This window comes from Carettochelys insculpta, chromosome 13, assembly GCF_033958435.1.
Source record: "Carettochelys insculpta isolate YL-2023 chromosome 13, ASM3395843v1, whole genome shotgun sequence".
Lineage (NCBI taxonomy): Eukaryota > Metazoa > Chordata > Testudines > Carettochelyidae > Carettochelys > Carettochelys insculpta.
The window spans coordinates 34707-57126 of NC_134149.1; the positions used below are offsets into that span (position 1 = coordinate 34707).

The 22420-nt window shown below is 44.8% G+C and overlaps 1 protein-coding gene and 1 long non-coding RNA gene across 6 annotated transcripts in view; one reads left to right on the forward strand and one right to left on the reverse strand.

Annotated features, from left to right (window-relative positions):
* Window positions 1-826: 826 nt before the first annotated feature.
* LOC142020316 (uncharacterized) lies at window positions 827-19795 on the forward strand. 3 transcript variants are annotated; one of them, XR_012647355.1, is made up of 4 exons: window positions 831-868; window positions 2633-2975; window positions 5489-5562; window positions 18857-19795. It is a non-coding gene; the product is annotated as an uncharacterized LOC142020316 (long non-coding RNA). The 3 variants fall into 3 exon arrangements; XR_012647356.1 differs by having other exon boundaries at window positions 839-868; window positions 2633-2666; XR_012647354.1 differs by lacking the exon at window positions 2633-2975 and having other exon boundaries at window positions 827-868.
* The window catches only part of GCNA (germ cell nuclear acidic peptidase), a 97459-nt gene continuing 80909 nt past the window's right edge, over window positions 5871-22420 (reverse strand). For 2 of the 3 annotated variants that reach the window (XM_075008056.1, XM_075008055.1), the window contains exons 10-11: window positions 14375-14579; window positions 5871-6655 (exon numbers count right to left, since the gene is read on the reverse strand). In XM_075008056.1, the coding sequence (XP_074864157.1) occupies window positions 6406-6655; window positions 14375-14579 (455 nt within the window). In that variant the 3' untranslated portion in view covers window positions 5871-6405. Of the gene's footprint in view, window positions 6656-14374; window positions 14580-22420 lie in introns of those variants that run through there. The other variant, XM_075008057.1, reaches the window with a different exon arrangement.

Consider the following 22420-nt stretch of genomic DNA (forward strand, 5'->3'; position numbering starts at 1 on the left):
TTGGGGGGCTGAGGGAGACCCACAGCTGGCAGGATGCAGGCTGGCTACCAAAGGGAGGCGAAAGGGCTGTTGGGAGGTCCCACAAATGGTAAAATAGGGGCATGGGGGTGAAAGAGGGCAGGCTGGGGGTTAGCTAGGAAAGAAGGGGACTGAGAAGTCCCACAGCCAGCAGGATGGAGTGTCGGTTGGAGGAAGACTAGGATAGAGTGGGGAGGGGAGTTCAGGGAGTTACACAGCTGATGGAACGGAGGCAGGGAGTGCAGGTTGAAAGCTGGCTAGGATAGAGGCAGGGGTGCTGAGGGATCCCACAGCTGGCGAGATAGGAATGCGCGGAAAGGTGGGGTGCAGGCTAGAGGATGGCTAGGATAGAGGGAAGCGAGAGGTCCCACGGCTCGTAAGATAAGGAAGTGAAGGGGAGGGGAGAAAGAGCGTTTTGGGGGTTGGGTTGGAAAGAGGAGGAATGAGGGGACCCACAGCTGTCTGCATGAGAGAAAGGGAGTGCAGACTAGGGAGCTAGGTGGGTAAGGGTGGAAAAAGAGACTGAGGCATCCCAAGTAGGTGCCGGGCTGTGACGCACTAGGTCAGGCGGGAAGAAGGCACTACCAAACCTACCAGTGAACACGGCCGTATGAAAACTACAACTCCCACGAAACGTCGCTCACGCTGAGCGTGACTCGCACAAACCCAGACCACCCCCCTCTTGTCCCAGGGTTTGGCTTCCCGACCGCTAACGTCACTTCCTCTTGCAGCAACGTCCCTCTCCGAGACGTAGGCAAGGGGCGCACTACATCTCCCACAAGCCATTGCGGCACCTTTCCCTCCGCCCTTTTGAGAGAGCGGCTTGGTAGTGGGACCAGCCGATGGCGGGGTAGGGTTTGGCGAGACTATGGCCGGGGATGGGCGCCCAGGGTCGGCAGCTGACGCACGGGGGGTGAGCGGGGTGGGGGCTGCGGGGGAACCACTTGAGCAGGAAGTTCCGGGGCCCGACAGTTCTGGGATGTGGGGTTGTGGCTAGGCCCAGCTGGGCTGAAGTGGGGGCAGCCTAGGAGCTGCTTGGGAGCTATGGACAGGAGGGGGATGGGAAGACTGGGGGTTGTTACATGAGGCCTCGGGGAGGAAATGAGAGGGGTTTGATGGTTGATTGGGAGGGTGTGAGCGCCTGCGTTTGTGGAAAAGAAGTGATTGCTGAGGAAGAAACTAAGGCAGGTACCTGTACCTGTCTCCCCAGTCCTGGCCTGGGTCACCCATCCCCCTCACCGTGACATTGGCTGCTCCTAGCAGCTACACACTCCAGGGGTGCTTCACGTGTGGCTCTGATCTTATTGCACCTTGCACGTCCTACCACTCCCTCGCCATTAGAAATACCCTAAGTTTTAACTGCTAATGTATTCTGCATTTCTTACCTTGCCCTTCATACACCCATTTTTTCTCCTCAGTCCAACTGCTTGCTTAGTGCTTTGCCCCTACTCAGACATATCTACAGAGATGGGGCAAAAGGGCATCTGCACCAATCCTAGGATATCTTCTCTTCAAGGGGGCATATGTGGTTCCCAGTGAATGGAAAGGCAGATAACCTGCTCCCTTTCCCCACCTGCAGTAGTCTGTGATGTTTAAAAAAAAAAAAAAGGTGTGATGATACACGTGGAAAAAATCTCTGTACATTTTTATAGAGTAATTGTCACTGTTATACACAGGTGTGTTGGAATTAATTACTGGAATGACAGTCCAACAAACGTAATAACCAAACATCAGATACTAAGTAACTCAGTTATATGGTAAAGAGTCACCTAGAGGTAGCTGTTAGTCTGTATCTTCAGGAAACAAAAAAGCAGTCATGCAGCACTTTAAAGACTAACAAAATAATTTATTCAGTGATGAGCTTTTGAGCAGTGGTCCCTCCTCTTGAAATCTGGAAATTGGGTTAATGTTGGGTTAGCGCACCTAGTAAATTATTTTACTAGTCTTTAAAATGCTACATGACTGCTTGTTTGTTCAGTAATATGGTGTTGAAGTTTTCTGTGATATTCAAAGGTGTGACTGCTCAGCCTCAACCATGCTGGTTTCCCCATCTGTAAAAGAGGAAGCACTACATCTTCTCTTTAAATCCCTGCCTTAAAAACAAAAAACAAATCTTCAGAATAGTTAGTGGCCTCATTTTCAGGGTTAGCCCTACAGGTGCTGGTGCCCACACAGCCCAGCACCAGTCAACCTCCATGCAACAGGGTGCACGGGGTGGGGGGACAAGGCATTGTCAACTCTCCTGGACTGGATGTCATTTACAGTAGTGATGCCTGCCCCAGGAAAGTTGGCAGTCCAGAGCCAGGACAGGAGTAAGGCATGGACTGGCAGAGCAGTAGATGGCCACACAGCCAGCTGGAAAGAATTGGTGCTTCTAAGGGGAAGGTGCTGCTTCTCTTTAGCTGTCTGCTGCAGAGCTGCCCCCTGCTTAGTACTCCAGCCCAGTGTTTTTCACTGGGTAGTGCCAATAGGGTAATTTTCCTACTGACAACCAATGTATTGCAGTATGGATGGGATAGTAGAAGAAACGACGGGGGCATTGTGGGGAATACATTTTCAGTGACAAGTGGGTGTTTATTTTTATAATCACTGATTACTCTTCCATCTGTATCAGGTATCACACAGGGCACCACATTCTGCAAACAAAAGTAAGAGAATACTACAATTCCCCTGCTGCATCAAGGCACGCTGCACTTGAAGCACACGAGAAGCAGCCATTTGAAATCCACCACCTCCTCCTTCGAACACACCATTGACACATACACAGCGCTATAGCCAGCTGTGTTTCAATAACCACTGGATACATGAATATGTGCCTGAAGGGAGGCTATATACCAACAGGCAAGAACAGAGAATGTGTTGGCCAGCACCTTTGAAGTCATAAAGAAAAAAATCAGACACTTTCCTGAGTCCAGGCTCTTTCAAGGAGGGCATGCTCTCCCCTGCCCTGGGCACAGGTGATGTACAGTAGGTGCGCAGGGGGACCACATACATGCACACACTCAGCGTCGGACCCCCACCCCCCAGACACTCTCAGTCAGTGCTGTGCTGTTTCCAATGAGTGCAGGAGGTGGGGCCCTATGCCTCACAGCCTACCTGCAAAGCAGCCACGGACCACTAGTGGTCCACAAATGGCAGTTTGAGAGCCAGTGAGATCTGACAGGGCTCTAATCCTGTGGCCCTTTCCCATGTCAGAGGCCAGAAGCCAGAGTTGGGCTGGGTGAAAGCAGCCACTGCACTAGCTGACATTATGTTGCAAGCAGTCACAGCACTTCCTTGTCTTCTCTTGCTCCTAACTGCCCTTTAAATGTTTATAGTTAATAAGAGCTTCCCATGTGCAGGGCTGGGCTGCAGGGCTATCTACCAGCCCTTGATGATGCACACTGATAGGCAGACACAAAGGCTAAGGGCTACTCTCAGACCTTCCCTTCCCCACCCCACCACTCTTGTCCTTTGAACAAGCCAGAGTTGGTAGAGATGAGGAATGGGGTGGAGTGGCATAGCCAGGAAAGCTCACTCAGTGATATAGAAGGAATAGAACTGAAGTCTGAGGACATACAGTTACAGTACTTCACGAAGACGCCATAGCACCAGACAGCTCTTCGAGAGGGCATAGAGGATTCAGCCAAGCTTGATAAAGGCAAAGGCCTTTTCCCAGGAACCCAACCCACCCTGACGAGTCTTTGCCGCCCTCCCTCAATACATCACTTGAGCAAATTGCTATTTGCTCTTATTACACAGATCACTGGTTTCTATCTTCCTGGACAGTCTCATGGTGGTTGCTGCATCTTTGGCCAGCCTGTGGCAGAGACCATTCTCTTATCTACCTCCAAATCAGGCACTGAAAAGAGAAGAACACTTATAAGCTAGGCCCAGCACTGGTACATGGAAAACAGACATTTGTGTTACCTCACTGCTGCTCATTGGAGCCCCCTTCTGTGTTCCTTTCCCAACTATTCAGGAGCCGTTTGTTACTCATAAGGAATTACAGCCCTTCAGATCTCTCCACACCCTCAGCCCATGACATCCATACCTTCCCAGGCTGTTCTCTGAAGAAAGGGATAGTTGAGTATGTAACTAGAAAACACTGTGGTCTCCAGTGACTCAGACATGGGAGGAAAGACCAGAAACTTCAGAGCATCTCCAATTGCATGCAGGAAACCTCCTTCTCTTCCTCAGGGATATCAGTTCATGTAACCTTAAGCCACAGAACACACCTCACCCTGAAGGAGCAAAAAGCCTGTGTATGCCCAAACACACAAGACAGGAAGAGATTCAGCACCACACATACCCAGCTCATACCAAGTGAGCCCAAAGAATTATTGGCACCCAAGTGTGCATCCCCACGGGTAACTAGTTATACCTCCCCCTGTCCAGCAACAAGTGGGTGTAGAAGGTCAAGGTACAAGTAGATATTGAGTCAACCTAATAAATAGAAAGTGGAGGGAAGGAGGAATCTCAGAGCCTGTGGATATTTCCTGGATCCAATCCTCTAATTGGGAAGAGGCACTACTATCTGTCCTTGGACAGACCCCGACCGCTCACAGGGAAGTTCTCTCCCTGAAGCCACAGTGGATCAGGAACCTTTTCCTAGAAATTCAGGTAGTAGCAGGGTTAGTGGCCTCCCAAGTACCCTCTCATGATCTGAAGTGATGATGGAGGAGGCCAGATGGGGCCCTGCTCTCACTACCCCTGCCTCCTCTGGCAAATTGCTCAGCATCACACAATGGGAGGAGGAGTCATCCCATAAAGTCCCAAATTGAAATTCGCCCGTTAACCAGGAGCAGTGCCTATTGCATGAATGAAACAGAAAGGTTGTGGAATGGGGGGGTCGGCGGGGGGGGCGGAAAAAGCAAAATTTCACTTCTCAGCACTTTCCATCTGCTGATCTCAAACACCTAACCAAAATCAATGCATCTACACAAAATTCTATGAGACAGACACTAAAGCATAGGATAATTAAGTTCCTTATCCACTGTTTTTCCTTAAATCAGTGGGAAAACACCCCTGTATTTGTTTAGGGGCCCTTTGGAGTGGTCTGCTCCACTTAGGCTGTAGTTTAAAAAAATTCCTACCAAACCTCAGCAACGTGCCTAAACTGTTTTTGCTAATTTTGCCTATGGGTGGATTTCAATTTACAATGCCTGTGTGTTTCACATTGGTTACAAGGCTAGAAGGGATTAGGATAACTTAGTCTCACCTCCTTTATAGAACAGACCATAGAACTACCCCCAAAATAGTTCCGAGACTAGAACACACCTTTTAGAAAAACAGCCAATCCAGAGTTAAAAATTGAGAGTGACAGAGAATCCATCCCAATTCAGGTAAATGGTGCCAACTGTAAACTACCCTCCTTGTTATTTCCAGTCTGAATTTGTTTAGTTTTAATTTTGGTTTGTGTTATTCCTTTCTCTGCTAGACAGACTATTTGACAGTTATTTACAACTACCAATATTTGTTCCTAAAATAGATACTTACATACTGAATAGCACAAGAAATGTTGGATTACCTATGTATTGGGCAGAAACGTCTTAAGCCACACAGGTCAGTGAGTCTCGGCTACTTTGCATCCCATTTGTTCTCTCTCCAGCAGCACTTGTGTAGTATTAGCCATTTGGTGCAGATGCATGAGCAATCTATCCTCAGCTGAGCTTCAGTGAATACAATTTCAAATTTAATTTGCTTTAAACAACGAGTGATTGCCACACACCACCTGAGGTAGATGTTGATTAACTAAGAAGAAATGCTGACTTTTAACTTTTAAGGTGTGAGAGTTGGCTGCATCTCCAAAATGGCCTAAAGTCTGGATCACTAACTCATCCTGCACTTTCAGGAGACACATCGAGTTTCAAGGCAATCTTTATTAATCATAACCAGTAAGAGACAAAACCTAGAAGTAATATTACAAGAAGTAATATTGCCAACCTGATTTAATCATAGGAGTAGACAACACATATTACAGAAGTATTTCAATCACAAGTCTGATAAAAGTATTTGATTTAGTTCTAAGAAAGACCCTTACCTGGCAGCCTCCAGAGTTACTCTCAAACATTTGTTAAAATAGGTCTCCACAGTAGTCTCCTCTCCAATTTTTCTCCTTCCCATTTCAACTTTTATAAAATTATCAGTGACTAGAGGACAATTAACATGAACATTTAATCATCATCAAAGAGATGCAATTGATCCTCACTAATGATACCTTGGAAAGGATGGTCAGCCCTAGTCACAAAAAGTGTAGCAAGGGATTATACAAGCAGAAACAGAATAGGAGCAGATTTTTAGAAACCTTTAAAAGTTCTTCAGTGACAACCAGCCAAAACCTAGCTATTTTTCCAGTGGTACAATAATTGTGTAACAGAAGGCTAGCATGTACACTCCGAGAGGCATTCAGGAATCCAGGACTCTAGTCTTTAAAGCAAACGCAGCACTTAGCTTCTGCATGACTTCTGCATGGCTCAGATCACAATATTCTCTTTTAGTAGATCTATAGTTTTCTTTCACATATTTTGCAAATGGTGTTAACTGTGCTCCAGCAGGAGTACCATCCTTCCCTGTTGGTTGGCACAGGACCAACTGTCCCTTACAATGTGCACATACAAAGCGTTGTGTGTCCAATGACTTGGAATGGCGTCCAATCCTAAAATAAAACGAAAGTCAATGTAGTGCCTGAGTGTGGAGGCACCTTGACACAATAGTTTAAAGATGCAAATTATTTACATTCACATTAAGTGTACTTTAACTCTGAAACCTCAATATAATCGCAATAGCAACATTACTTTCATTCTCATTATTTTATCAGGAATATTCAGCTAGTGATTATCATCATGCAGTCTCAGAGATCACAGCTCACGTTTTCCTCTGTGCCATAAAGCCTGAAATATCCCTTATTCAGCTCCCCCAGAAGGAACATTCAGTTACTTCCTGATAACTTCTATAGTATTATATGGTGGTAATACAAAGCTTAATAGCACACTAAATATTTTTTATATAAACAAAGTTCAGTAAATATCAAAACCAAACAAATAATTCAGTGATAGTCATTTTAATTTTTTGTTCAATAAAAGCATCCTCCTTTTTTACATTTACGTGAAGCTGTGCAGAACTTCAGTTAGCCACACTGAAGTGCTACAGAAGCTGGGGGCCTTGCTGTTGAATTTAATTTGTTATGGAGTCCAAAGATTTTTGACTGTGCAAAAAAGCTGATATGGAAGAAAACAGTCACGCAGGAGTATTTCTCTGCAAGCGTAGTCCGGTTCCCCGTGATACATATTCTAGATCTCTGAATGATCTTCTTCAGATACCCCAGTGGCTTTGTATCAGTTTGCAATGGGGTAAGCCAAATGTTTAGACAATCCCAATGAATACCTTAATTTTTCCACTTGCTTGTGGTTCAAATAAATTTCTTGGTAAAAGGAGAGATTACAGTATCAGAGCTTCTGTAATACACTCCGAACACAGAAGCAGGGAGATATCCAAGTAGTCACATAACACGAACCTCAGTTTAATGTTTATCTTGTTGCCTTAATACTGTCTATTACTTTACGCAATAAGCATTATAGGCCTGGTCTACACTACTGCGCAGCATCAGTCTATGTTACCTAACTTCAGCTATATGATTAATGTAGCTGAAACTGACCTACGGAGATCTATGTACTTCAGTGTGGCAGAAACTCTCCATTGACTTTGCCTATGCTTCTCATTCTTCTGGTGTACCAAAGTCAACAGGAGAGTGTTTCGTGGTCAATTTATTGTGATAAATCAACCTGAGCTGGATCGATTGCTGCCTGTTGATCCAGCAGATAGACACGGCCATAGTTGCTGAAGGAAAGATGAGGAATCAAGATTGGAAAGTTAGGGGCATCCCTGAGAGGATCAAATTGGTCAGAAGTTTTGAAAAATCTGAGTACCCCAGAAGGAAACTTTGTCCCAAGGGACAGCAGAATGTGAAACACCAGCCAATAAGGGCTGTGTCTAAAAACCTTACAGTCCATCAGAGAAGATGAAGACTTCCTTGATAGAAGGCATCATTTAATAGTGCAGGCACAGCAGGCAGACCGAGTGAGGACAGTACAGAACAAGGAAGAAAACTGGATGCACAAGAAATAAGTCAACTGAGGTATCCTCAATTCCAGTGGAGTTAACCTTCACCCCTAAGAGGGGAAGAGGGGTGGTGGTGGTTGGGGACTCCCTCTTAAGAGGGACAGAAACATCCACCACCCAGACCTGGAATCTTAGGAATTGTGCTGCTTACCAAGAACTAGAATTCAGGATGTGACAGTCTACCAAAACTCATCAAACCTTCAAATGATTACGCCTTCCTACTCCTCCATGTAGAAACTAATAATACAGGCAAGAATGACCTTGAGCAAATCACAGAAGATTATGCAGCACTGGGAAGGAAGATCAAGGAAGTTGGAGCACAAGTGGTGTTCTCATCCATCCTTTGTGCTGAAGGAAGTGATCCAGGTAGGGATCATTGAATCGTGGAAGTACATGTGTGGCTGTACAGGTGGTGTCAGAGAGAGGGCTTTGGTTTCTTCAATCATGGATTCTTTTTCAGGCACAAGAATTCCTAGGAAGAGATGGGATCCCCCTAATGAAGACAGGAAAGAGCATCTTTGCAGGCAGGCTTGCAAAACTAGTGAGAAGGCCTTTAAACTAGGTTCATCTGGGCGGAGAGTGATCTAAGCCCTGAGATAAGTGGGGGTACCGGAAAGATACACAAGGAGGAAGGAACAACAAAGGAGGACCCCAGATTTAAAAGGAGAAGATAGTCCAATCGCTAATTATCTAAGGTGTTTGTACAACAATGCAAGAAGCCTAGATAAAAACAGGAAGAATTAGAAGTCCTGGAACAGTCAAAAAAGTATGAGGTGATTGGAATAACGGAGACTTGGTGGGATGACTCACATAACTGGAGCACTGTCATGGAAGGGTATAAACCGGTTAGGAAGGACAGGTAGGGGAGAAAAGGAGGAGTTGCACTGTATGTAAGAGAGCAGCATGATTTCTGAGAGCTCCACTCTATAGAGGGGGAAAGCACATTCAGTGTCTTTGGGTTAAGCACAGAGGCAGAAGCAACAGAGCTGATGTTGTGGTTGGTGTCTGCTATCAACCACAAGATCAGGTCGATGAGGCTTTCTTCAGACAACTCAAAGAAGCTTCCAGATCAAAAGCCTGGTTCTCATGGGGGACTTTAGATCATCCTGACATCTGTTGGGATACAAAAACCAGCAGCACAGACCATCCAGGAAGTTTTTGGAGAATGTTGGGGATAACTTCCTGGTACAAGCACTGAAGGAACTGACCAGGGACCATGCACTGCTTGACCTGCTGTGTACAAACAGGGAGGAACTAGTAGAAGTGGATAGCAACCTAGGCTGCAGTGATCATAAGATGGTAGATGTCAGGATCCTGACAAAAGGAAGAAAGGAGAGCAGCAAAATACACATCCTGGACTTCAGAAAAGCAGACTCTCAAAGAACTGATGGGCTAGATCCTTCAGGAAGCTAAGATGAAGGGGAAAGAAGTCCCAGACAACTGGCAGTACTTTAAACAGTGATTCTTAACCTGTACTTCAGCCTGCATTCCTTTGGTTCTCAAAATATGTTCTCGCACCAGTTATCAAAAATGGAGAGGGGGGGCTAATACACTTTAAAATGCATATTAAATATATGTAAAATAGTTTTATGTTATTGTTATTATTCACCCCCAAATAATAGTACAGTAGGCATACAAAAATACACAAGTAATACCTAGAGATGTTGCAGAGTTTTTCTGTGGAAGTAAACTGTAACTGATGCGCTAATAGCAGCTAACTGAATTCAACCCACTGCACTTGCACATCATCATCTGCATATGCATCAAGAAATACTCCGCAATTTGGCAGTACACTGTATTTTGTAGCAGGATAATTTCACTACAATTAGCTTAAAAACCTGAAAATAAAGTTTTTGTTTGTATATTATAGTAATGGTTAAAAAATGTATAATGTTAATAAATACATAGGTTTGATGAAACAAAGTAGTTGTATTTACATGCCTGTGCTTAATTTCTGTTTTTGATGATTTACCTTTTAAAAAAATCTGGCATGGCTAGTACCACCAAAAAGGTTATCACATACCCCAGGTTAAGAACCACTGACTTTAAAGAAGCCTTATTGAAGACTCAGAACAAGCCATCCTGATATGCAGTAACAAAATATGGTAGGCAACCAGCTTGGCTTACCAGAGAAATCCTTGGTAAGCATAAACTCAAGAAAGAAGCTCAGAAGAAGTGGAAACTTGGACAGATGACTAAGGAGGAATACAAATATATGGCTAGAGAATGCAGGGGAGTAATCAGGAAGGCAAAAGCACTATTGGAAGTGCAGTCAGCAATGAATGTGAAGGTAACAAGAAAGGTTTCTACAGGCAAGTTAACAAAAAGAGGATGATCAGGGAAAGTGCGGGGCCCTTACTCGATGAGGGAGGTAACCTAATGATAGATGGTGTGGGAAAAACTTAAGTACTCAATGCTTCTCACGGGCACCCCCCCGGCCCATCTTCACAGACAAGGCCACATCCCAGACTACTGCACTAGGCAATGCAGTATGGGAAGGAGGTGGGCCGCCCTTGCTGGGGAAAGAACAGGTTAAGAACTTTTTAGAAAAGCTGGACATACACAGATGCATGGGTCCAGATTTAATGCATCGACAGGTACTGAGGGATTTGGCAAATGTTACTGCAGAGCTTTATGTGGACATTATTTTTGAAAACAGGTGGAGATTGGGAAAAGACCCAGATGACTGGAAGAAGGCAAATATGGTTCCCATCTTCAAAAAAGGGAAGGACAATCCAGAGAACTATAGACTGGTCAGACTTGCCTTAGTGTCTGGAAAAATAATGGAAGGGATCCTCAAGAAATCCATTTTGAAGCACTTGGAAAAGTGATCAGGAATAGTCAACATGGATTCATCAAGAGCAAATCATGCCTGACCAATCTGCTTAGCTTCTGTGGTAAGATAACTGCCTCTGTGGACATAAGGAAGTCAAAGGATGTCATATACCTCGACTTTATCAAAGCTTTTGATACAGTCTCCCACAATATTCTTGCCAGCAAATTAAGTAAGTATGGATTGCATCAATGGACTGTAAGGTGGATAGAAAGCTGTCAAGTTGGTCAAGCCCAATGCATAGTGATCAACAGCTCAATGTCTAGTTCGTGGTCTGTTTCAAGTGGAGTGCCCCAACCATCAGTTCTAGGGCCAGTATCGTTCAACATCTTTATTAATGACCTGGATGAGGGAATAGATTGCACCCTCAGCACATTTTCAGATGACATGAAGCGAGATATGTTGCCAGGGTATAGGGATAGAGTACAGAGTGACCTAGATAAATTGGAAGATTAGGCCAGGAGAAATCTGATGAGGTTCAACAAGGCAGAGTCCTGCTCTTGGAACAGAAGAATCCCAAGCATTGTTACAGGCTGGGGACCGATTGGCTAAGTAGCAGTGCAGCAGAGAAGGAGCCAGGGAGTACAGTGGATGAGGAGCTGGATATGAGTCAACAGTGTGCCCTTGTAGCCAAGAAGGCTGATGTTATTTTTGGGGTGCATTAGGAGGAGCATTTCCAGCAGATGGAGAGAAGTTATTATTCTCCTCTATTTGGCGCTGCTGAAGCCACATCTCGAGTATTGCATCCAGTTCTGGCCCCCCCGGTATTAAAAAGGATGTGGAGGCATTGGAGAGGGTCCAGCAAAGAACGACCAAAATGATTAGGGGGTGAAGCACATGACCTATGAGGAGAGGCTGAGGGATTTGGGCTTATTTAGTTTGCAGAAAAGAAGAGTGAGGGGTGATTTGATAGCAGCCATCAACTTCCTGAAGGAGGGCTCTAAAGAGGACGGGGAGAGGCTATTCTCAATAGTGACAGATGGCAGAACAAGGAGCAATGGTATGAAGTTACAGAGTGGGACATGCAGGTTGGATATTAGGAAAAACTATTTCACTAGAAGGGTGGTGAAGCAGTGGAATGCCTTTCCTAAAGAGAAGGCAGAATAGAGGGGTTTTTAAGCCCTGGCTTGATAAAGTCTTGGCTGGGATGATTTAGTTAGGGTTGATCCTGCTTTGGGCAGGGAGCTGAACTAGATGGACCTCCTGAGGTCTCTTCTAGCCCTATGATTCTAACAGGGACTCAGTGTGCCCAAAGGCTTGAGACTAAGCAAACTAAGTTTAACAATTATGAAAGGGAATGATTTTAGGTGGTTTTGAGGGACAGTTTTAGTGTGTGGTGCATGAAAGTCTTCAGCATCGAAGGGTTGACGATGTGACCCTTGCCTGGAGCAAGCATTGTTATCAGTTCACTCTGTTCTGAGCTTGTTGCAGAAATCAGTAGGTTACATTTTCTGGCTTGTGTTTCACACAAAGAAAGACTAATAGATTTCATTTTGAACTACTTGAAGGAGAGGAAGGTGATTAGGAACAGTCAACAAAGATTCACCACAGGCAAATCATGTCTGAGCAACCTGATTACCTTCTACCATGAAATAATAGACTCTGTGAATATGAGGGAAAGTGACAAATGTGATATATACCTTGACTTTAGCAAAGCTTTTGATATGGTTTCCCACAGTATTAATGCCAGCATGTTAAAATAGTACACACTGGATGAATGGTTCAAGATGTTGTGATCTATGGTGCATGTTCAGTTGACAGCTGATATCAAGTGATGGCCTCATGGGTCAGTGCTGGGGCCAGTTTTGTTCAACATCTTCTTTAATGAGCTGGATGAGGGGCTGGATTGCATCCTCAGCAAGATTGTGGATGACACAAAGTTGCATGGAGAGGAAGGTACACTGCACAGTAAGGATAGAGTCCAGAGTGAGCTAAACATATGGGCACTTTGGGCCAAAAGATATCTGATCAGGTTCAACAAGTGGAGTTCTGCACTTAAGATAGAAGAATGCCAAGCACTGTGATAGCCTGGGGACCGCCAGCGTAAACAGCAGTTCTGAAGAAAAGGAGCTGGGAATTACAGCAAATTAAGAAGCTGGATATGAGTCAACAGTGTACCCTTATTGCCAAAAAGGCTAATGACAAATCATTAATGGGAGCATTACCAGAAGAGTGAAGGAAGTGATTATTCCCTTTATCAGGCATTGGTAAGACCACATCTAGAATACCGTGTACAATTTTGGCCCCCATATTACCGAAAGGATGAGGACAAACTGGGGCTGTGGCACATGACTTATGAGGAGAAGCTGAGTGAATTGCACTCATATAGTTCTGCAGAAAAGAAGAATAAGGGGGGGATATGAGAGCAACCTTTGACTACCTGATGAGGGGTTCCAAAGAGAATGGAAGTAGGCTGTTCTCGGTGATGGCAGATGACAGAACAAGGAGCACTGGTTTCAAATTGCAGTCTGGAAGGCCTATGTGGGATATTAGGAAAAATTATTTCACTAGCCAGATGGTGAAGCACTGAAATGGGTCATCTAGGAAGATGGTGGAAACTCCATCCTTAGAGATTTTTAAGGCCTGGCTTGAGAAAGCCCTGGTTGGTAAGCAGGTTTAAAACAAACAATAGGAAATATTTTTTTCACACAATGCACAGTTAACCTGTGGAACTCCTTCCCGGAGGATGTTGTGAAGGCCAAGATAACAGTATCGTTTAAAAAAGAACTAGATACATTCATGGAGGATAGGTCCATCAATGGCTATCAGCCAGGATGGGCATGGAGGGTTTTTCCTAGCCTTTGTTTGCCAGAGGCTGGAAATAGGCAACAGGGAATTGATCACTTGATGATTGCCCGTTCTGTTCATTCCCTCTGGGGCACCTGGCACTGCCCACTGTCAGAAGACAGGATACTGAGCTTGATGGACCTATAAGTCCAATCCAGTATGGCTGTTTTTATGCTTTAACTGAGGTTGGTCCTGCTTTGAAAGCCAGGGGATTGACTAGATGACCTCCTGAAGTCTCTTCCAGCCCTAATCTATGATTCTTGTCCCTTTCTGGCCTTGAAAGTTATGAATCTCTCAAATCCTCACTATTTCTAGACTGCCCACAAAAATCAACTCATCTTTCACCTATCTGTTTTCAACTAAGCCATTAAAAAGAGAACAAGCAGGGAGAGGCAGATCTGTCATAATTCCATATGGGTCTGGGACAGAACCTGCCTGAAAGCCAGTATCTAGAGGATCACTTTGAGATTCTTCGTGGAATCAGAAGAAGAAAGATAAGGATATAAAATGTTAAGTTCCTAAAGGTAAGACCTTTAATTCTTAAAGTGATCTGAGAGTTAAAAAGTCTAAGCTTAACTTGTAGACACTGTGAAGACAAAGTTAATAAATGAGCAAAGGCAAGTAAATAATACTCACGTGGTTTCACACAGAGAACACTTATAAGTGAACTTGTATTTAATCTCATAGCTGTGGCACTGTGTCACTACTGGCAACTCTGGATGAACCACAGTTGACTTCTTAGCATAGAATTTCCAAAACTGCCCATGGCCATCTCGAATTCCATTGATTATCCAAGTGGCTGCATGGCAAATCTCATGGATCAAAGTGTCTCGAAGACGGTCTTGGAAGAAGGCAAGAAAGGAGATAAATTAGGAACACATTAAAAAGTCAGGCCTCCCCATCCTTCATTGGTTTCATTACTGTTTGCAAGTACTAGACTGACAGCCTAGGAGATAGAAAGAGATGCCGCATGGACAGTGCAAGTGCAAGCTTCCGCACACAATGCTACTATTCTGGCCCAATTCTGAGAAGATAATTTGGTTTCCACGCTTTCAGTATCCCTGAGGACCTAACCGTAATGAAAACCACTTGTGTTGTAATCTCCATGTTTGTAAAACCACATTGAACACAGAAGCCAGCAAGTAACTGTCAGATGAGAATTTTGGTTGCTACTAATTCTGGCATGGTAGCTCACCTTGTGTTGCATTGTCAGGAACTCTGGTCAGGTGTGTTATACATGCATCTGTTCAATGTTTCTTCTAATTTTTTCCATCCATGGGTGCAGTAAATTCTGTTAAGTGCACCACCAATAAAAACACATGCTATCCACTGTGGTTAGCTGTGGGTGCTCTGCTAATCAGCTGGACAGGACCTAAATTTCTCTTGTGTAGCTGCCCATGCACTCAGCTTACAGGGAATGCTGGATTTGACCCACTGTTGTCATGATACATACCCAAACAATGGTTCAGTAACAATGGTTCAAGATGTGTGCTGCTGTTTGTGCTCCATTGTAGGCGTTGGGCTTGCCCAGCACCACAGCTCAGACTTTGCCAAGGGTTATTGAGTGGGGCTGCACATGTGCTAATCCAGTGTGTTCTGTTCACACCACCAGTGACAGCACGTGCAGCCCTGCTCTTCCCTCAGGTACTTCACTGATGCTGTGGCTGCACAACACATGTCCTGTAAGGGTACTTCCTTTAGGAAGGCCATGGATGTTGCTACTGATCTCATAGAATAAGCCTTTGGAAATACCATGAGTGGTTGGTTTGGAGCAGAACAGCAATGCACTATGAATGTAGATGAGAATCACAATTTTCTAAAGGATCATGTCCTGCCTATGTCAAAGGTTATGGCCCTCCTGCCATGCAAAGTGTGCAGTTTGGCTTCCACATGGCAAGCGTGTGGTTTACGGTAGAAGATTGGTAGGATTATAGGTTCATTGATATGGAATTGAGAGCACCCTTTCAGCAGAAAGGCAGTATATGGTCATAATACCACTTTGTGTTTGTGGAAGGTTGCATACGGTGGAGACTCAGTCAAAGCAGCTATGTTGCTCAGCCTTCGAGCTGACGTTACTGTCACTAAAAACAGCATTTTCATTGTTAACATGGCCAGGGAACATGTGGCCATTGACTCAAATGGTGGTCCCACTAAAGGTTGCAGTCAAGACTTATATGCAGCAGGCTTTTGTGGGTTGTATGCCCCTTTCAGAGCATTAGGATGAGAAGCCATTGGATTTCGAGAAGTAAGTATTGTGTGTTGTTTCTCTTGTGCTCTGAAACAGCATGTCACTTGTTGGGAGTTGTAGGGTGTGTTCTATGGGAGCCAGACAGAATACCAGGCCGTCACAATTAGGGGAATCAGGTCTGACTTGGCTGCACTGGACCTGTGAGGGTGATTCGAGCCCCATCTGTCTGGATTTTCCTGAGGATTCTGGCTATCAAAGAATGGGTGACAAGGCATACAGGAGGGGAGGAAAGCATCTCCCAGAGATTTGTGGTGTTTGCCTGCTCTCAAACAATACTGGCTGCATTTGTATTTCATGTGTCTTTGCTGAAATATATGATGTCATCTGTATTTGTTGCAAAGGCCGTGTCTACACTAGCCAAAAACTTCGAAATGGCCATTTCAAAGTTTACTAATGAAGCACTGAAATACATATTCAGCACCTCATTAGCATGCGGGTGGCCATGGCACTTCGAAATTGATGCAGCTCTCCGCTGTGTGGCTTGTCCAGACAGGGCTCCTTTTCGAAAGGACCCCGGCTACTTCAAAGTCCCTTTATTCCTCTCTGCTCATAGGAAGGAGCCCTGTCTGGACGAGCTGCGTCAATTTCGAAGTGCCGCACACATCTGGCTAGTGTAGACATAGCAAAAGAGCTTGGTTTCATCAAACGATAAGTCCTCCACTTTTGTGTGGAGTTCTGTTGGGACACCTGCTGTCTGCAGTCATGAGGATCTTGATGTCATAATGGCTGAGGCTATGGCTGTTGTATTAGCAGAGTCTAATGCTGTCTGCCAGGATGGTCTGCTGCACTGAGAGGCCTTCCTGGACTATAGTTTTGAGAATAGGTCTCTTGTCATCAGGAAGATGAGGAATTAGTTGAGAAAGTTTGGAATAATTGCTGAAATTGTGGTTAGCTAAAAGCTATGCATCGTTGAAGTGTAGAAGATGAATACATCTGTCTACCACATAAGCTTCAGGCATTTATGCTCTGTACTGAAAGCAGTTTGTATTTTGATGTTTTTGCTCTCTAGTTGGCAGCATCTACCACTAGAAAATTGGGTTGTGGATTTAAATTAGAAAGTCCAGGCCTTCAACTGGGACATATAGCTTCTATCAGTATGTCTCCATTATGATCGAGTTATAATTTTTTTTTTAACGCTTATATTGTCTCTCTGGCATTTCTGTGATTGCCTGGCTAACTGCCACTCTTTTAAAAGGTTCCTGAAACCATCAACAGGAGAAGAAAGGTCTATGGATGTGAATGCTTCTCCATGAGACAACACAAATTCGGAGGTAGCATCTGGTACATACCATGCACTTCTATCTCTGGTGCTGTGTCAGTAGAGGGTGCTTTTGAGTGATCCCTAATGGGACCACTGTAGTAACAGGGTGAGATGCATGAGCTGCACTCAGAGATGAGTGTTATGATGAGAATACACTTCTGCATCTTAATATCTATTAGCCCTATACAAGCGTGATGCAAGGGCACCTGCAAATTGACTAACAGCTCTGGGTGAACAAGATCAGTATACTGTGGAGTAGTGACAGAGACGATTGGTAGTACCTCGGTGCCTTATAATTAGAGTAGTAACCACTCACATTATTTATATGGAAGTAGGATGGTATAGGGAATGGTGTGCATTACCTCTGTACCAGTGACCTCGTTAAGGTGCACAGGCTGTGGTTCCATGAAAAAACTAGGTTAGGTTTTGCGCTTGTCTTTCGTGGTGCTTGGGGCCACACTGGCAAAATGTGGGATGACGACTGTGCCAGGGTATGGTGTTGCTCCCCCACTGCTGAGAAAGAACACAGTACAATGTGTTGTTGCAGCACCAGTAATGGTTTTGGATCAGCCAGTGCCGTCTGCACATTCAGTGTGGCAGCCAAAGCTTGGTCTGCTAGTGCTGGCGATGACTGGGTGTCATTGGAGTGGGGGTTGGGGCCACTCTATTTTAAAGTGTGCCTTTTAAGGTTAGTGACGGCAGCAAGCTTGGGCTTTTGTATGCCTGATGTGCACAGTTCATCTGCTGTGCTCTGTCTAGGCAGGGAGCATGCTGAAAGGGTAGCTCTTTGCCTTTGTCCCCAGTAAGGAGGCAACGGAGTCCCTGACAGAAAGGGCATTCAGTGCCTTTATTGCAGGTCAGACAATGGCTCCAGATAAGGGCTATGGTTCCCTGCAGGAACTCTGTTAGTTTTAGTCCTGGCTTTGTGCAGTGCCACTGGTGAGACATGGACCTGCAGCAGGAATTGAAGTTGCTCCCTCTGTGTTGGGAGACAGTCGAGTGCAGCACCACATGTTCCTCTAGCATTAGCAACAGCTCTGTTTCAGCTAGTGCCAGTTGAGCATTTGGCACAGCAGCCATAGCTTGGTCTGCTCTTGCTGGTGACGATCTCATAGCCCCTTCTGGTATTGCTGGTGCCGCAGGGATTGAAGCTGCTTTACGTGAACTGCATGTGCCTGGCTCATCCCTTGTGCTCACCCTGGGCAGGAAGTAGAATGGGGGAAGGCTTGTACTCTGCCTTAGTCCCCAGTGAGGTGGCAGGCAAGTCCCTGACAGAAGGGACATTGTCACTTTAAACTGCAGGTCTGGCACACTTGAAAAGCTAACTGAAAGGCTCTTACACACAGCACTTAGAGCATTTTTAAAGGTAATTATTAGAGGCATTTATGTGTTCTTTCTTGAACCACTTTAGTTTTGTTTTGCCTCTGGTTTTTTTTCTTTTCTTTTTTTAAACCTAATTGCATCAGCAAACTATGTGCAGGGAAGTGAAAATCAACAAGAAAAGGGAATTTCCCTCCCTCCTTTTTTTTGGTAAGCATACAATAAGAAGCGCTGTCTAGACAGAAAACTATGAACTAGTAACCCTATGCTATATAATCTCTAATTACAGGTCTGAGGAGAGAGGAGAGAGCTGTGCTCCGTCAGCAGCTGAGCGCAGTGATGAAGAAACTAAGGAGAAAGCAGAGCGGCACATGCTGTCCCTAATGGCATACTGGATTAGCGCATGCGCAGCCCCACAGTCCCCAAGTTTCAGTGCAGGGTGAGCCCAAAAGCTGCTATAGAGCACCCACAGGGACAGCACTTGAAGAACAATATTAGCAGTCAGAAAGCAAGTTTAGAAATTATGACAGGCAGAAGTCCCAGCACACCAGCAACCTGATTATTGCCAATTATTGTGTAGGTGTCATAGCAAAAGAGAGTTTGAAGAGGGATTTGATGATGCATAATAAAGGAACTTTGCAGATAGTCCTCAGGAGCATCTCATAATCCAGAATGGCAGTGTGGAGGAAAAGCCAAGCGACTTGTTTGAAAAAATTTAACAGGTGGGCAGAGGATGCTGAAACCACAGGCTAACGATGTAACCTTCAATGGCTCAGCTGTGAGCAAGAAATGACAGGGAGGATGGGAGTTGCTAGCACAGGGGTTGGCAACCTTTTCACAGCAAACAGCCAAACTACATGACAATTTTAACAGCCAATGTAAGAATGCCTATTTGCATGACTGAAAATAATATTAAATCAATTGGAATTCTTTTGCAATTTTCACACATTTAAATTAGGTCTTAACAGAGATTTCAAGTGTCTTATGAATAACAAGGGTAATTTCTGCACAATTATGTCAAAGGAATGGGACACATCCTACCTAAGTTAAATTGCTTTATCTGCTGATCCTACTAGTGACAGATAACACCTCCACTGTGACTCCCTCTTTTCTTTACCCCCCACCATATAAATCCTGGATTCTAAGTGTGTATTCCAGTCATCTAAGGAAGTGGGTTTTACCCACAAAAGCTCATGCCCCAATAAATTTGTTGGTCTTCACGGTGCAACAGGACTACTTGTTAATATTATTGATAAATTGACATGATGATTAATAACAACATAAATGAAACATGGTATTTACAGACTTTACATCATAACTGATCAAACTCAGCTTCATGCACATGCTCAGGCTGTCTTGTGACAGTCTTCAGCCAAATTACTTTTGATATGATTCAAATGACAGAAACCCTGCTCAGACATATAGGTGGGCCAAACATTGAAAGGCAAAGCCAACATTCTGCATTGTGGTGTATGTGACAGCAAATTCTTTCCAAGTCTGCAGAGTCAGATTATCATTGTGTTCTAAATTTGTCATGCCACCCCATTTGTGTGATTTTGGCAAATATGCACATCAGGGGGAGGTGGGGGGGAATCTCAGAATATAGGTGCAGCCAGGCTGGCCTGCCAAAGCTCAGTTGGCAGGGGTAGCTGAGGTACCTGTTAACATGGTGCAGTCACCAAAATATACACGCGGCCTGACTGGGGCAGCCTTCCCCGGTGCATGTTGCCTTACAGGGGCTAGTCAGCCCCCGAAAACCTTTGCTGCAGGGGTAGCCTTCGCCCCAGCAACAGCCCCTGAAATTTTTTTCTGCAGGGGAAGCCTTCCCTCCAGCAACACCCCTCAAAAATCTTTGCCATGTGGGGAGCCTGTTCCCTGGCAACAGTCCCCAAAAATATTTCCCACTGGGGGACCCTTCACCCTGTGCAGGCCATCTGGAAAGCATGGTCTGCACTTCACCGGCATGTGGTGTGGTGTGGCAGGTGCTAGGCCCCCAAATGCAGGGCACGTATGAGGGACAAGGCTGTCCTGTACAAATTTTAGCTACAGAAAAGAAGTTTCTTGGTTTCTCCTGCAAGCACGACCCCCATAGTCTAGCCGCCACGTAGTGTAGTGGGGCAGGGGCTGGCCTGCCAATCGCATGGCATCGGGGCTGGGGCGGGGTACAAGCCACAAGGTAAGGTGGAGGTTAGATTCCCCTGCCACCGATTGCATGGCACCTGTGGGGGAGGGAGGCTAACACACAGAAATGTGAAGTGCAGAAAAAGGTATCTCAGCCTCCTCTGCTATATCTTGTGCAGGGACGAAGCCTCCTTCCCAGGCAGGACATGCTGCTCTGCTGCCTCATGTGCTGCTGTCTGGACTTCACAGCCAAGCTACCATGTTATATAGTGGGGTTGGTGCTAGAATGCCAGCCGAACTGAGACCCTGGCTCTCTTGATGGCTCCATGCTGGGACTCTCTAATGTGGCTAGAGGTGATTGCCATGCTGATCATACAAGAAATTAATTCAAGCTACTGGGACTCCTGTTTCCTACTTGCTGCACACCTTGGCTGGGTCTACACTTACCTTGAATATTGATGGCTGCTACGCAATTTTAGGTACACCAATTACATGCCAAAAATTGATTTTGCAGTCAATATTCATCCCTGTGCTCACTACAGAATGTTGATGGGAGTGCTCCTCCCGTCAGCATTCCTTAATCCTTGCAGCTTGCAAGGAGTTCCACGGTTGACATTGACACTGGAATGCACCATTTCACGCATACGCAAAATGGCACCCCAGAAGATCAAACCTAAGCGTTCAATCTTCCAAAGCAAGTGTAGACCCAGTCCTGGAGAGCTGTGGGGATGGAGCAATTACCTGAAAGGACACCTCGAGGAGCACTGTGGGATAGTTTAAAGACTAATAAAATCAATCTTAATAACAACTGCAGTCGCCAATTGTAAAGTTCAACTTTGCACATTCGACCTCAAGTTACTGCAGGGGAAAACCAGCATTACAATCAAATCAAAATCAACCTGCTGAGAGCTGGGGTGTAGATGGAGAGTTTATAAAAATCAAACCTGGACCCTTAAATTTGACAATCTCCTAGCGTAGACCAGGCCTAAGTCAGAACTTATCTTGACAAATTTATCCAACTCCTTGAAATCTGCTATTTCTGTCTCCAAATCACTGACTGAGACGGGCTGGAATAACTATCAAATCCCCTTCCTCAACAGTTGCTTTATGTGGACAAATCAAACTTAAACAAAGCACTGTGGTTTTTAAAGTCAACAAAATGAGACTTCAATGCTATCAGGAGCTCAGAAGCAAACCCAACAAGCTGCTGCAAATCAAGGTTGTTAATTGGATTCTCTCTGATACAAATCACAAAACATTTGTAATCTTTGAAAATGTGCCTGTCCCTAAATCTTTGATGAAGACAGACAATTTTGATTCAAATCCAAACAGTCAGTTGCAGAGCCAGGACTTTATTTCCTTGCCCTTATAGGTTAAAATTCAATTCATTCAAATGACCAATAATGCTGATGAGATAGTAAAACTTGAGCAATCAGTCACTGCGAAATCTTGGCACATTTGACACCTTTTATATCCAAAAATGACAATCTCAATAATGCAGATGGCAAAACAAGACAAAAATTGGTAAGGAGAATTGCTGTGCATTAGTAGATCTGGGTATTTAGAAACTATTTCCCTGAGCAGTGACTGAAATTGATTGTGATTAAGGCCTCTGGCAGAATCCACCTGACAATACAAAGAACCAGTCCCATTGCATTTCCAAGTCTGGGTCCAATAAGGAGGCACTTTCTGCACAGATACACAATACACTGACATTTCAAAAGTAGGTGGT